Here is a 14,652-nt window from a genome sequence, read left to right on the forward strand (position 1 = left end):
ATATCCACGCGTAGGTGAGACTACGATCTACAACTTTCGTTTAGACTCCGTCAGCTAATTTTGACTTTATTTTTATTATTTATTTTTAGTAGGCCGGGACAGGAAAACTCCGTTATAAAATCATAACTTCTTCATCCGACGTCCGTTTTCGCCTATCTTTTTATCGTTTTACTACAATTAATGAGAGCTTCGATTCTCATTTAGATTGTTTCGGCTAAAAACCGTTCGGTCTTAAATCGAGTATTCGGGCTGCATACCGCTAAGTCGAAACTTCGAAAAATCATAACTTCCTCATACGAAGTCAGATTTGGGCGTTCTTTTTATGCACGCTCATGGTTTAACATATTATACGACTTTCATTTAGACTTATAAGGCTAAATATCACTCTAACGTAAATTCACTTTTTACGTCACGCTGTGTCGTGCCGGTTCTGTCGCGAAACTTCGACATGTCATAACTTCTTCGTTATAACTCGGATTTCGACGTTCTTTATATGCACGAAAACCTTGTAACATATACTATAACTTAGTTAAGATTATTCATTATAAATAATCTTTCATCAAAAATTCATTTTTGACGCCTATCGTCTCTAAATTGACTAGCCCTGATCTACGGGCGTTACAAGTAAGCAGGTACCGATGCCAGGTTTTGAGAAGATGGAGCTCGTTCAAGACTCATATTTTATTTTGATATACATTTTTTGGTGTCTTATAAACCTCACAGAACACACTTGTATTAAATTATATTATTAATGCAATGGATGATGTTGTTGCTTGTTTACTAGTATGTTTTGTTGTGATATTGTACATGACGTCCTCCACCTCCGAACGTTTCCGTCGTTTCGGTTTTGGGGTGTGACATAAACTCTTTGAACTTTTCAAAGGTTTCTAACTTATGCTTGATTAAGTAGATATAACCATATCTGCTATAATCATCAGTAAAAGTCACATAGAACTGATTAGAATCCCTTGCGGTGGATCTGAAGGGCCCACACACATTTGTGTGTATGAAATCCAACAAACCTTCAACCATCTCACAAGAACCAGTAGAAGGTGATTTTTGTCATCTTATCCAAAAGACCATATTCGCAATCATCATCCGACCTTAGGTCAGATGATTATAACACTCCATCCTTTTGGAGTTGAGCGATGCATTTCTTGTTAATGTGTCCAAGACGAAAATCCCACAATCACGCTTTGTCCATACCATTAGACGAATCAATATGAAATACACTATTACCTAAATTGTCTACACGCATCACAGTTTCATACACATCATCACAAAGGTAAAGCTTCAAAATAAAAAATACAATTTTTATAAGCAGAAATGGAACCATTATCATCATTAAAAGAATATCTAAAACCTTGTTTAAACAATTCATGAAAATGAAATAATGTTTTGTGTCATTTTTGATGAGTAGCAACATTTCAATAAATTTAAACTAACTCCATCACTAAGCAATAGACTATATACTCCAATCTCGATGACAGGTGCATATCGCCTATTCCCCATGATCAAGTTTATTCGACCATGCTCCAAGTCCTCACTTCTTATTACCCCTCGCAAATCAAAACAAATGTGAAATCCACATCCTGTATCAAGGACCTAAGAACGATAAGATGATGAGTTTTTAGATAAGATAGTGTATATACCTGCAGAAGTCGGCTTCACCTTGTCGTCTTTAATGTCTTGCAGATATTTTGAGCAGGTTCGTTTCCAATGCTCTTTATGGTTGCAGTAGAATCAAGTGGCCTCTTTAGGATCAGAGATAGGGGGCATCAGAACTAGATTTTTCTTTGGGTCCATTGCTTGACGACCTAACTTGAGACTTTCCCTTCTAGTTTTGCAATCATTATCGTAATCAATAAAACAACAAATACCTGGTGTACACATATTTATGTAACGTTGGTAGCTTCTTCTTGTCTCTATCTCAGTTTACCAAGTAGATTTAATGGCCTCAAATGATGCTTTGATTTATATAACGCAAGTGTTGTTTTTGTCGATATCGTGTTATTGTTTTCTTATGTATAATATTTTGATTTCTGACTTAAAGAATGGAACTTGATTACTACTATAAAGGAATTTCATGTTAGTCATTAATGGTTCGATAGTTTGTTACTTTGTGAATCGATACTTGAAAGCTTTTAATCAACTTATTTTGAGTTTCATCACATAGAACAAATGGTTAATGCATATCGTTTGTTGATACTAAATTACTTAGATGATTAACATTAATTTTTTGATTTGATTAATATTTGAAAGTGACAAAAATATTAAAATCTCAAATATCCGATTTTGATATCCGAAACCATATCTAAAATATCGGATGCCAAAATCCATTGTCCGAATTTTCGGATATTCGATTTTGTTCGAGCTTTGACAAAAAGACCCGCTTTCAATTCTCGTTTTTTCACACTTTTTTGGGAAATTTTATTTATTTTAAATATTTTCCATTATAAGGATAAAGGCCCACCATCGTGATAGCTTATTAATGTTCACACTCAAGAGACAAATGTTTGCGTTCAAGACCAGTGCAATATTTAGGGTTACTTTTGCAAATCGTGTTTCCTGCAAAATTGAGTCCAAGATATCTTAAAACCGAGTTCAAGACTTGTGATAAACCTTGGCTAACTTTGGCAAATCAGTTCGATACTTCAACCTTATATACAATTTGTGGTTCCGAAATCGAGTACTAGGTACCATACTATTTCGTTTTAGACATATTGTCATGCATAATCTTGTTCTTTTCTCCTCTGAATCAGTTCAAGCTTCATTGTTTATACCTTATACGCTGATTATTAGTTTGTTTGTATTATATTTTTTGAAACAAATTACGCCCCTCATACTGAGCTAAATCCTAACTTAATCATCAAGCACTTAATGTCGAAGGTTAAACCACCAAACTTCAAGATATAGACCAGATGAGCTTAGTATCCATTTGCATGCATACCAAGGGAAAAAAGTCATAAACTAAGTCCAAAAAGTCATTTAAAGCATGGATGGATGAGAGTGACCAAGCTCTCATTTTTTTATGGCTTAACAATCATAAAAACGTTTGGAAATGGCACTTCAATGGTCTGGAGTAGCTCTTACTCAATACACCATGGTTATGGGGACAAAAAACATGAAAACCAAAAGCTAAGATAGATCTATCATAAAAACTCATCAATGTGGAGACTTTATACCTCATGGAGATGGATGAGGGAAATGAACTTCTAGATCAAAAGATGATTTAAGCATCTAAGCAACTCCACCATCTTCTTCTTTCTTCAAAATGCACACAAAACACTCTTAAACTCACCAATACACCAAATAGGGAATTAGGGTTTCGAAGGAGACATTTGGGAATATAGAGGCCGATGATGGAAAGGCCTCAAGGGTATTAGGAATAATGCTCAAAAACCTTAAACTAAGGGTTTTGGTTATGGGCCGCTACGCGTTACATAGCTTGATCTACGCAGGGCGTAGATCATTAAGTCCCCGATGATAGATTCCCTCATACGCGGTGCGTAGGAGGCTACCTTACGCCCCACGTAGGAGAAAACTTTGTAAATTCAAGGTTTTAAATTAAGAAGGAAATTTACCTAAGGAAACTGAGTGTTACAATTCCTCTCTCTCTCTCTCTCACCGAAATTTTGGGGTACTTTTCAGGGTTGTGAGGTTTTCACGTTAGTAAAACTCTAGAGCATTAGAGGCTCGGGAATTTGAAGATCTCGGGTTGAAGTCCTGACTGCAAAATTCCTAGTTTTCGCTAGAAACCTATGTAAGTGTAGCTACGTTTATTAAGCTTTTAGGATAACTTATTTTCACAAATATAATTGTTATTAACAACCTATGAATGATAGATTCGCCAGTAATTCCAACTTATAATATTGATTTATATACTTACGAGAGAAGTTATAATCATTATTAGCAAACTATGAATGCTAGAGGGCTTAGGAATTTGAAGATCTCAGGTCGAAATGGTCTTGCCTCCAAACAGTCCGACTTGATTGATCCTTATTTGATAGAACTCTCGGTATTCACTGGGATTAGTAAAATATATAGTTTCCATTACCAAATTATCCTATCCTAGGGATTTATAAGTTAAAGTATTATAGGTTAATACTTGTTCAACGCGTTACCCGTCAGTTGGATCATCAGTAGGATCATCTAGATAGTTGTCAATCGTCTAAGTAAATCATCCAAGTGAGTTTTCTCACAATATTATGTGCTCCAATATATATCCTTTGTATGTTAGGATATAGTTACCCTGTAGTATGCTACTATGCTAATTATGTTAGTTGCCGGTAGTATTGCATTATTGCTTGTTGTACTGTTTATATGTATTGATATATTATGTGGGGAGTTGAGGGCAGACTAGCTTTATGTTGAAGGCCAAGGTGCGGTCCAACTTTACGCTATATGCAAAAAGAGGCGGACCAGCTTCGTGCTGAAGGCCGAAGAGCGGACCAACTTTATGTTGAAGGTCATTATGTGTATGCATTGTATATGGTATTTTGGGAAACTTACTAAGCTTCGTGCTTACTCAGTTGATTATAAATGTTTTCTAGCTACTTCATTGACTTGTAAGAAGGGCTAGGTTCAACTGTACACACACACATTCACAATATGTTTTCCGCATATTATAGCTATACTATGATATATTTAATAAATAAAAATGAAAATTTTGGGTTGAAAATCGGGACATTATATATGAATAAGTAAACGGTTAGGCAAAATTGATGATGTTGGTTGTTGATGTAAACACGAAGAACCGATGGAAGAATTCAAGTATTTATCAGATTATGACAGTGTTATCGATCATCATTCTCCTCACCAAGACCAATACAATTCTTTGGTGCTTCTGTTTCAATATCTTCTAGACGACTATTTGTCTTGCCAAAAACAACTTTCAAAGAAAAAAAAAGTATAGAACGAAGTGTAGAATACACATAATAGAATATTAGAAGGAATTGTAGAATACATGGAATAGGAATATAGGATAATAAGAATGTCACTTGAATCCATTAAAGTACCAGGTAATCGAAGAATCATAACATAAGATTGGAAGTTGTAGGTAGGTGGTCAATTTTTCAGTCGACAATCAATTTCCCGTCAATATCTAATTCGGCGTTCCAAAATCCAAATTAACGATCCCAATTGCACATTGAAGCAATTCCATTCGGTAAAAACACATTCCAGTATTCAATTTGGACATGGGGTGGGATCGTTAAGTACTAGATATCGTTTTCCGCCAATTTCCAAGTCGATGATTGATTCTCCAAATTGGCAATCCCAAACGTCAAATTGGCGAACCCAATCACAAATTGGACCTATTCCGATTGCTAAAAACATGTTTCAACTATCAATTTTTCAATTCGGAAAAAAACATTGCTATGTCGCTATTTCCTCGCTACATACCACATAGCGACATACCATCGCATCGTCTCACTATTCGCTATAGCGATCGCTACGATCGCTATTGACAACACTGGATTATGATGATACAAAAATCGGTGACAAAGAAAGTAAGCCTTGACGACCCCACACCATTAGTTTCTTATTTTTATATGTGTAATTATAAGGAAAACCGAACTACTCATTGGGGAATGTCTAATTGTTACCTTTTTTCGAATTATCAACCCAAAAACATAAAGTTTCACTAGTCTAATACCCCTTTTTACATGTCAAGTTGTTACAATTATACAAAGAATAAATAAGATCTTAAGGTTGCATAATGAATGAAATGTGTTGAAGAGGGATTTCATATTAAAATCAATAGATCTGATAAAAAAGATTTTAAATAGTTTCATTCGCTAAAAGCTGTAAATGTCAGTTTAGAATTACAAAAGACAACATTACGAAAATAGTTCAAGTTCGTAAACTTATGGATTAACACACTTGTTGAAAGACACAATTGTGTCTCCTTCATCGCCAATTCAGCAATAAATTAATTATTGGGTAACCTCTTAAATGATATATTCACTCAGTTCATAGTATAAGAAATATATTACGGGGATAGCATATTCAACGAACTATTAATGAATATTTTAACGTTCATATTTCATACATATAAGTTTTGGAGCCTAACTCGGCAACTTACTGCCATATCTCTCTTATTTTTACGTCTCTCTCTCTCTCTCTCTCTCTCTCTCTCTCTCTCTCTTCACAAATATATCATTTTAATGTTTATGTGTTGATGTTTAAGGAAAAAGACATATATTAGATTAAGAGTGATGATATATATTATGAGCATGTTTTAAGTTCTATTGGGCTAAAAAACATAGCCAAATAACATGCATGTTCATATATTACTAATGTCACAAACTTTCTCAGGTACCAATGATAACATGTGAATATATTTAACAAGTTCGATGGTCAAATTTGTAAAGAAAATCAAAATTTCCTAAACGTGAACAAAACAAAAAATGTAATTACCTTGATAAGTCAATTTCCCCACTTTTAATAGAGTTTTTATTTTTCATATTTGTTTGTATTATTTTTCTAAGCCTTAATTTTCAATTTTCTACTAATTTAATTTTAGCAAAAACTTACTATCATAAATATTAAATAATCATTGATCAATCAAATAAGAAGGAAATTTTTGGTAGGAAGGTAAGAAGCTTTTTTTCTACATATTTTTTTTTCTACACATTTATTTTAAAAATGTTGCAAATGCTTAAAAACAAAAGAAATATATATATATATATATATATATATATATATATATATATATATATATATATATATATATATATATATATATATTTCTTTTGTTTTTAAGCATTTGCAATTTTTTTAAAATAAATAACATCTTACGATAAATTTAAATAAATTAAATATGTAGGGTCTTTTAAAAGAATAAAAATAAAATATTACATAACAAAAAAAACTGATAATGTCTTAAAATATACAACTTTTTTAGGGATAATGTCACTGTAGCACATCAAACTTTCGTCAATTATCCGATTTGGTCATTAAAGTTATTTTTTTTGCACTTGAGGCCATTAAAGTCATGTTTTACCTATCAATTAAATCATTTTGCTCAAATTTAGCAGGTTACCAGGTTACAAGGCTGATGTGGCACTTATAATTAGTTTATCTTTATTCTTTGTGAGCCACATCATATAATCCAGTCAAATAAATAACTATATACTTGTAACTTTTTAAAATTTAAAGAACCACCACCACGAGTGTTATTTTTTTACCCACACAACCAAGACCACCTTCATGAAATTGAAATCAATTTTGGTGGTTCCTCAATTAATTCAATTACACAGATCAATTACAACAAGAAAACTAAGAACGAATATCGATTTGGTGGCTAGCTAGATATGCTACTCCGCCATCGACCTCTACAACCTCAAGCAAGATTGTGCTCCTCCGATACCGTCTCGCCTAGGAGATCCAAGCCGAAGAACTGGAATTCAAGGGTTAATGGTAGAGGAGGTTAAGTCGCCGGAAAGGGTTGGTGGTGGAGGAGGTGGAAGTTACAGGGAGACCGTGTTGTGATTGGGGTTGGTTTGAGGAGACGATTGCAGCTTCGCCAGATGATATTTAGGCCAGCAGTCGGAATGACCAAATCCTAAATCGGAAACCAATCATTCAAATACAGGCCCTAAATTCCGATTTCTTCAATCTGTGTTCTTGAACAAATACACAAATACATGCCCTAAATTTCGATTTCGTCAATCTCCCACCACCATTTTCATCAACCTTCTAACATCACCATCGTCAAGCTCACACTGTTGCCATCGTCCCTCTAATCCAAGCCCTAAATCGGTAGATCATCGGTGAGAGAAGTTCTTCATGTCTTTCATCTTCACCTTTTCTTTCACTGATGAACACGATGAACACCAAGTGTTCTTAGTGTTTGTATGTATAAGAAAGATTGGTCTAAAACCAAATGATTTCAGAGAAACAAACAAAATAATCCCCTGCCACTCACCTGTATATAAAGCCACCATCCTTGTCTCTCCATTACAACCTACCATTCACCAACAGAGCATCCTTATTTTCTCTATACCAATCACCATGGCCATTATCAACCTCTAAATTTCGATACCGAGAAGAAGAGAAATGGAATTTGATTCCTTGTTCCTGAGGATTCTCACACATACACAGAAAATTGTGCAAGAAGATGTAATGAAGGAGAGTACCTGACATCGTCGATTGGGAACAAAGAAAAGGGGGTGTTGTTCATTGACTGAGACCTTTGATTGATTGATAGAAGGAGACAAAAGAGCAATGTCGATCTCTGTTTTGCTTGGGGTAAAGGCTACGAACACAAAAGAAGCACAATCGGGATGCAGAAGCAACCACAATCACGGATTGATTTTTGTGGTGGGGGAACCGGGAAGAAGACGTACTGTTCTTCTTGGGTAAAGGGTAGTGTTTTTTTTTTGTTTTTAATTTTTAAATTTAGGGTTTTAAAGAGGGGAAAAAAGCCACATATTAAAAAAAAAAGAACAATAAAGCCACATAGGCTTAGTGTAACCGGTGAAACCGGGTAAAATCTGGATAATTCCCCTATTTAACAGGTAAAAAACGAGTTTAATGGTCTATTGTGCAAAAAAATAACTTTAGTGACCAAATCGGGTAATTGACGAAACTTTGATGTGCTACAGTGACATTTTCCTTTTTTTTTTATACTTTTTATTTAGAAGTTTATAAATTTTTTAACATTATAAACTTGTATTTATTGAAAGTATTTTAAAATGTTATAAAAAATATAGGAAAGGTTGTGGTGACTTGATAAAACATGTGAAAGATATGATGAATAATATGTTGACTCATATTCAAATCCTGACACTACTCAACCCTTATGGCTATGGAGGTTCGCCTGCAGTGACTCCATAACATGAGGCAAAACCTCATGTTTGCAGCAGAGAATAAGTCGGTGCTCGAAAGCTGGTTCGGGAATCCTCATTAAGGAAGTTCCCTTTCCAAAAAAATAATATAAAAAAGGTATACAAAATCTACGAAACATTTTAAAAATATTGTAAAAGAAAGTTTAAAAAGGGTTTTATGAAAGTTATAAAAACATTATAAAACTTATCAAGGTAATTGATTTTTTACTTTGTTCACGTTTAGACACTTTTTTTTTGACTACTCAATTTGTTAAATGTGTTCATATACTACCATTGTCATATGAGATAGCCGATGACAATGATAATATATGAACATATTTAACAAATTAAGGATATAAATTTAGCAAGAAAGAAATATTTGGTAGGAAGGGTTAAAAATATATCATTTTTATGATTTTTGATGAATCAACAAAATGAATATTTAGATAATACGAAAATAATATGATTTGGAAAATATTAAAAAAAATGCATCAATGATAATATATGAACATATTTAACAAAATGAATATTTAATTCAGTAAAAAAATGCATCAATGATTTTTTTCGTCTATTCATTAAAGTTGTCCAAAAAGTGAATCAAATTTTAATTAAGTAAAAAAATGAATAATTTTAAATTCCTTTTTTATGAATCATATTATTCTTTTATCATCTAATGATTCATTTCATTGATTGACCAAAAAAACATGTAAATTATGCATTTTTTACAATTCCTACCAAATATTTAGTTCTTAATTTATTTGTATTATTTCCGATGAATCAACAAAATGAATCTTTAAATGATATACAAATAACATGTTTTGCAAAAAACAAAATCCAAAAATACGAATCGATGTTTCATTTTTACGATGATTTACTAACGTTATTCAAAAAATGAATCAAAACTTGATTAAGTAAAAAAATGAATCATCAAATCTTTTTTCCAAAACCTTTTTTTATGAATCATATTATTTTTTATCCTACCATTCCTACATATCTTACCATTCCTATAAAGTATTTATTTCTTATTTGATCTTTGATCCTATTCAACAAATTAAATCATCTTTTTTTACATAAATAAACATGAAAAAAACAAAAATATAATTAACCCCTAAATCATTTTACTCGGATAATCGATAAAGGCCCACGCACCACAGTTTCATGCTATTAACGTTCGCCTTCAAGAGTTATTAAAAAAAATGTTAGCGTTCAAGACTACTGCAAGATCTAGGGTTTACTTTGGCAAATCGCGTTTCCTGCAAAATTGAGTCCAAACACATCTGAAAATCGAGTTCAAGACGTCTGATAAACCTAGGCTAACTTTGGCAAATCAATTCAATACTTCGACCCTATATACCCTCTGGTTTCGAAATCGAGTTCTAGGTACCTTACTATTACGTTCTGGACATACTGTCATGCGAATTCTTGTTCTTTTTTTTCCTCTGAATCAGTTCAATCTTCATTGTTTATAGTTTCTACGCTGATTATTAGTTGGTTTGTATCAGATTTTTTGAAACAAATTACTCTCCTGTTATTAGATTATCATATTAGGGCACGGATATCTCAAATTTTGAACTAACTGTATGATACGCTATATCTTCCTGTTCATAACCAGTGGTGGCTGTTCTGACTTCTGGTCATGAAGAGAAGTTATCAGCAATCATCATCCTCGGGTTCCTTTGGACCTCCCAAATCCAAATCCAGACACAATCCAGATGGTATTATTCCATCCTTTATGTATCCGGTTTCATTATATATTCATATCCTACTTCAATTCGATTTCAATTACACACTTCTTTATCCTTTTCCCCTATCAATATTTGATTAAGAAAAACACTAAGCTAAATGTTTCGACCTAAATGTGATATTTCTCAGGTGATTCCTTTTTGGAGGATGAAAGCACAAAGATCTTCGCCAAAAAAGTTGCAGACCATTACAGTGCAAGAACAAACCAAACATTGGAAGAGCGAGAAGCAAGTCCCATTATTCATTTAAAGAAACTCAATAACTGGGTGTGTAAAACTGTAAATAAATCATTACATATATATTCTCATTAGTCATTGATATTATCTTCTTTGCAAAATGTAGATCAAAAGTGTTCTAATTCAACTATATGCAAAAAGGGGGGATGCAGTTCTTGATCTTGCCTGTGGTAAGGTACTATAGGTATCATACACTTAATCGATTTCCTAAATATGTTCATTAATAACTAAATTAAAATTCAAAACTTTATTCTTGATTTTTTAAAAAAATTAGGGTGGTGATTTGATCAAATGGGACAAGGCAAAAATCGGATACTATGTTGGCATTGACATAGCAGATGGCTCTGTAAGTTTCTTGAAATCTACACATTCGTTTAATAATTATGAAACTATTTATTTATTTATTTATTTGGTTAAAAAGTTTTGAATTTTATAAACTTATACAGATAGAAGATTGTCGCACCCGTTATAATGGTGATGCAGATCATCATCAACGCCGTAAAAAATTCACCTTTCCTGCTCGACTTTTAAGTGGAGATTGCTTTGAGGTTAATACTGTAATTTTTTTTAAAGATATTAAAAATTTGTTTATTTTTTTTTTACATTATTTAAAATCTTTTTGTTGTGTAAAAACTAAAATAAACTGCTTTCAGGTACAATTGGATAAAGCTTTAGCTGATGATGCACCTTTTGATTTATGTAGTTGTCAGGTGAGTAACTTTTTATAAAATTAGTAAAATTTTTTATATTATTTACTGAAGTAAAATTTTAAAACATTATGTTTTTCAGTTTGCAATGCATTATTCATGGTCTACTGAGGCACGTGCCAGAAGGGCATTGGCTAATGTTTCATCATTACTTCGTCCAGGAGGAATATTTATTGGAACAATGCCTGATGCTAATGTTATTGTAAAAAAACTAAGAGCAGGTTACTTTTTTTTATTTTTTTTTATTTTTATTTATTTATTTTAGCCTTTGTTTTCATTCCTAACAAATTCATATATATATATATATATATATATATATATATATATATATATATATATATATATATATATATATATATTTTCCTTTATTATGAACAGCTGATGGATTGGCTTTTGGAAATAGTGTTTACTGGATTCACTTTGATGATGAATTCTCAGAGAAGGTGAGTTTTCAGTTTCTTGTATTTTCTAATCTTCTCATTTATTTATTTATTTTTTTTAAACAAAGGATTTCTTGTATTATTTTTTCAGAAATTTAAGTCCTCAACCCCCTTTGGCATTAAGTATAAATTCCATCTTGAGGTATAAATTCTTTATTAAATTATGTAGAATCATAAAAAAAATGAGTAAATTACACGAATGGTCCCTATGGTTTGGGGTAATTTGCACGTTTGGTCCCTCACTTACTTTTTTAACTCGGAAGGTCCGTACTGTTTGTTTTTGTTACACGTTTGGTCCATTCTCTTTGTTTTTGTTACGCGCTTGGTCCCTGTCTTACCTAAAAAGACTATTACTTGAATAGGGAAATATGATGGGTAAGGTGAGGGGTGTGGGGTTGGGAGTGTCTTTATTTAAATAAATTAAAAAATCAAGGGCAAAATAGTCTTTTTAGGTAAGACAGGGACCAAACGTGTAACAAAAACAAACAGTAGGGACCTTCCGAGTTAACAAAATAAGTTAGGGACCAAACGCGCAAATTACCCTAAACCATAGGGACCATTCGTGTAATTTACTCAAAAAAAATGTTTGTGCAGGATGCTGTTGATTGTCCAGAGTGGATAGTCCCATTTCACGTGTTCAAATCACTGGCAGAAGAGGTAATAATTTTATTTTTATATTTCTTTAATTAAAAAAAATTATTTTTTTTACTTTGATTGAAATTACAGTATGATTTGGAGCTTGTTTTTGTAAAGAATTCACACGCATTTGTTCATGAGTACATGAAAAAGCCTGAATTTATTGAATTAATGAGAAGACTTGGTGCTTTGGGTGATGGAAATCAAGACCAAAGTAAGTGTTGTCTGAATAAATTAATGTTTTTTTTAGGCTTAATCCATTAAGTCATTATGTGAAGATTTAAGTAAACATTAAACAATGAATGTTTTTTGTAGCTACACTTTCACCAGATGAATGGGAGGTAGCTTATCTATATTTGGCATATGTCTTAAGGAAGGTAAATTAACATTTTTCTTTTTTTAATTTTCAAATTACATTAATTTTATAAAAAAATACTTAAATCTGGATTTGTGATTTATTTATGTTGGATTATAGCGAGGTCAACCAGAGCAAAACAGAGGAAATACACGAAGAGACAAAGGGAAGATGCATCTAGAAAAGGAAGACATAACGTATATCAGAAGCTGATTTAATTGAAAAAGATGTTAAGTTTTGTAAAATAATTAAAATTATATTTTCCGTATTTTTTTTTTTTCTTTTTGGCTTCAAAATAGAAGCCTTGTTACACAACCATGATTTCATAGAGTTTCACGTTTTGTATAATTTGTATTCTATAAGTTGCTAAATTTAGTTGTTTTTATGCTGAAAGAATTCTTCAACTCGATTTTTCTTTATGACTATTTATTTGTTACGTAATTATGTGACAAATTAGTAATTTATTTACGTATAGAATAAGTTACTTTGACCGATTTTTTTATGTTTGGGGGTTATATAGAATACTGGTTGATATGGAGTAATTTTTGAAAAATAATTACAATTTATCAATCAAATTGGTAATTATTTTAAGGTTTTGAGGAGGTATTTAAAGGATGAAAAGAATCTAGTAGGGTTTATTTTTAACAATTTTCGACAAAGAGAGCAGAAGAAGTAGTAATTTTGGAAAAGCAAGAGAATAAATTATTGATTTTATGATGTTTAGCAATCTATAAATACATGGGAATCTATTAAATGTAGGATTTCTCGTTAGTGTGGTAAACATTATGATATAAACCAATGGTTTCAAGGGTTTGGGTTTTGGTTGTTTTGATGTTAAGAACGACATTAACTAATTTAGGGTTTAATCATGTGAAAATGTTATAGTGGAAAGTCGCCTTGTTAAACGAGAAGGTGAATACATAGTAATTTTGACAACTCTTATAAAATTATGTATTTTTGTATGACACGTGTGCATTCTTATATACTATGCTTATATAAAGTCTATTTGCTAATGTGGCGCGTCATTTACGATTGTGAAACGATGTATTTATATTCGATTCATATGTTAAGAGTTTCTATCACATGATCATATCATATATACATGATAAATCACATTCATGGGGGTATAGATGTGTTGATTCTAGCATGGTCCAAACATTTGATGTGAGGTGTTGGTTTTTTTGACGACACTGTTGGTGCATTGTTATGCACTACATCATAGGATATGGAATGTATTTACTTGTTAGGTTGTATAATCTTTTAGTGATATTGATATTTTATTATGAGTCCAACCGTGTTTGTTTTACTAGACCTATGAGCCTAATATATTATATTGATATTAAGCAGTGTTGTAAAAATTGGCTTAGGCACCCTGACTAGACGTTTGACGATATGTTCCTAACTAAGATTAGTGGTAACCTCTCACATTAACCAGACTCGGTCAAAGTCAGTTGAAAATCGATATAGGTGGTCAAAAAGTCAAAATTGCCAAAAAAAGTCAAAATTAATGGAAAGTCAAATAACTTTTTTATTTTTGAGCGTTGGATTTATTGTATAATGGTCATTGACTTAAGTATTTAAACACTATTCAAAATATATATATATATATATATATATATATATATATATATATATATATATATATATATATATATATATATATATATATATATATATATATATATATATATATATATATATATA

The 14,652-nt window shown here is 31.9% G+C and overlaps 1 protein-coding gene across 4 annotated transcripts; it reads left to right on the plus strand.

Annotated features, from left to right (window-relative positions):
* Positions 1 to 9,989: 9,989 nt before the first annotated feature.
* LOC145074833 (mRNA capping enzyme family protein) lies at positions 9,990 to 13,352 on the plus strand. 4 transcript variants are annotated; one of them, XM_079021158.1, is made up of 14 exons: positions 9,991 to 10,211; positions 10,444 to 10,546; positions 10,704 to 10,840; positions 10,917 to 10,985; positions 11,085 to 11,156; positions 11,257 to 11,358; positions 11,464 to 11,520; positions 11,600 to 11,738; positions 11,896 to 11,960; positions 12,049 to 12,099; positions 12,552 to 12,614; positions 12,711 to 12,807; positions 12,909 to 12,970; positions 13,069 to 13,352. In XM_079021158.1, exons 2-14 carry the CDS (start codon positions 10,468 to 10,470, stop codon positions 13,159 to 13,161), a joined length of 1,086 nt encoding a protein of 361 aa, XP_078877284.1. In that variant the 5' UTR covers positions 9,991 to 10,211; positions 10,444 to 10,467; the 3' UTR covers positions 13,162 to 13,352. The 4 variants fall into 4 exon arrangements, with proteins under 4 accessions (XP_078877286.1, XP_078877284.1, XP_078877285.1 ...); XM_079021157.1 differs by having other exon boundaries at positions 9,992 to 10,211; positions 12,684 to 12,807; XM_079021160.1 differs by lacking the exon at positions 12,049 to 12,099 and having other exon boundaries at positions 9,990 to 10,211.
* The last annotated feature ends 1,300 nt before the right edge of the window (positions 13,353 to 14,652 follow it).

This window comes from Lactuca serriola, chromosome 9 (assembly GCF_051521515.1).
Source record: "Lactuca serriola cultivar US96UC23 chromosome 9, Lser_US96UC23_V15, whole genome shotgun sequence".
NCBI classification, from domain to species: Eukaryota; Viridiplantae; Streptophyta; class Magnoliopsida; order Asterales; family Asteraceae; genus Lactuca; species Lactuca serriola.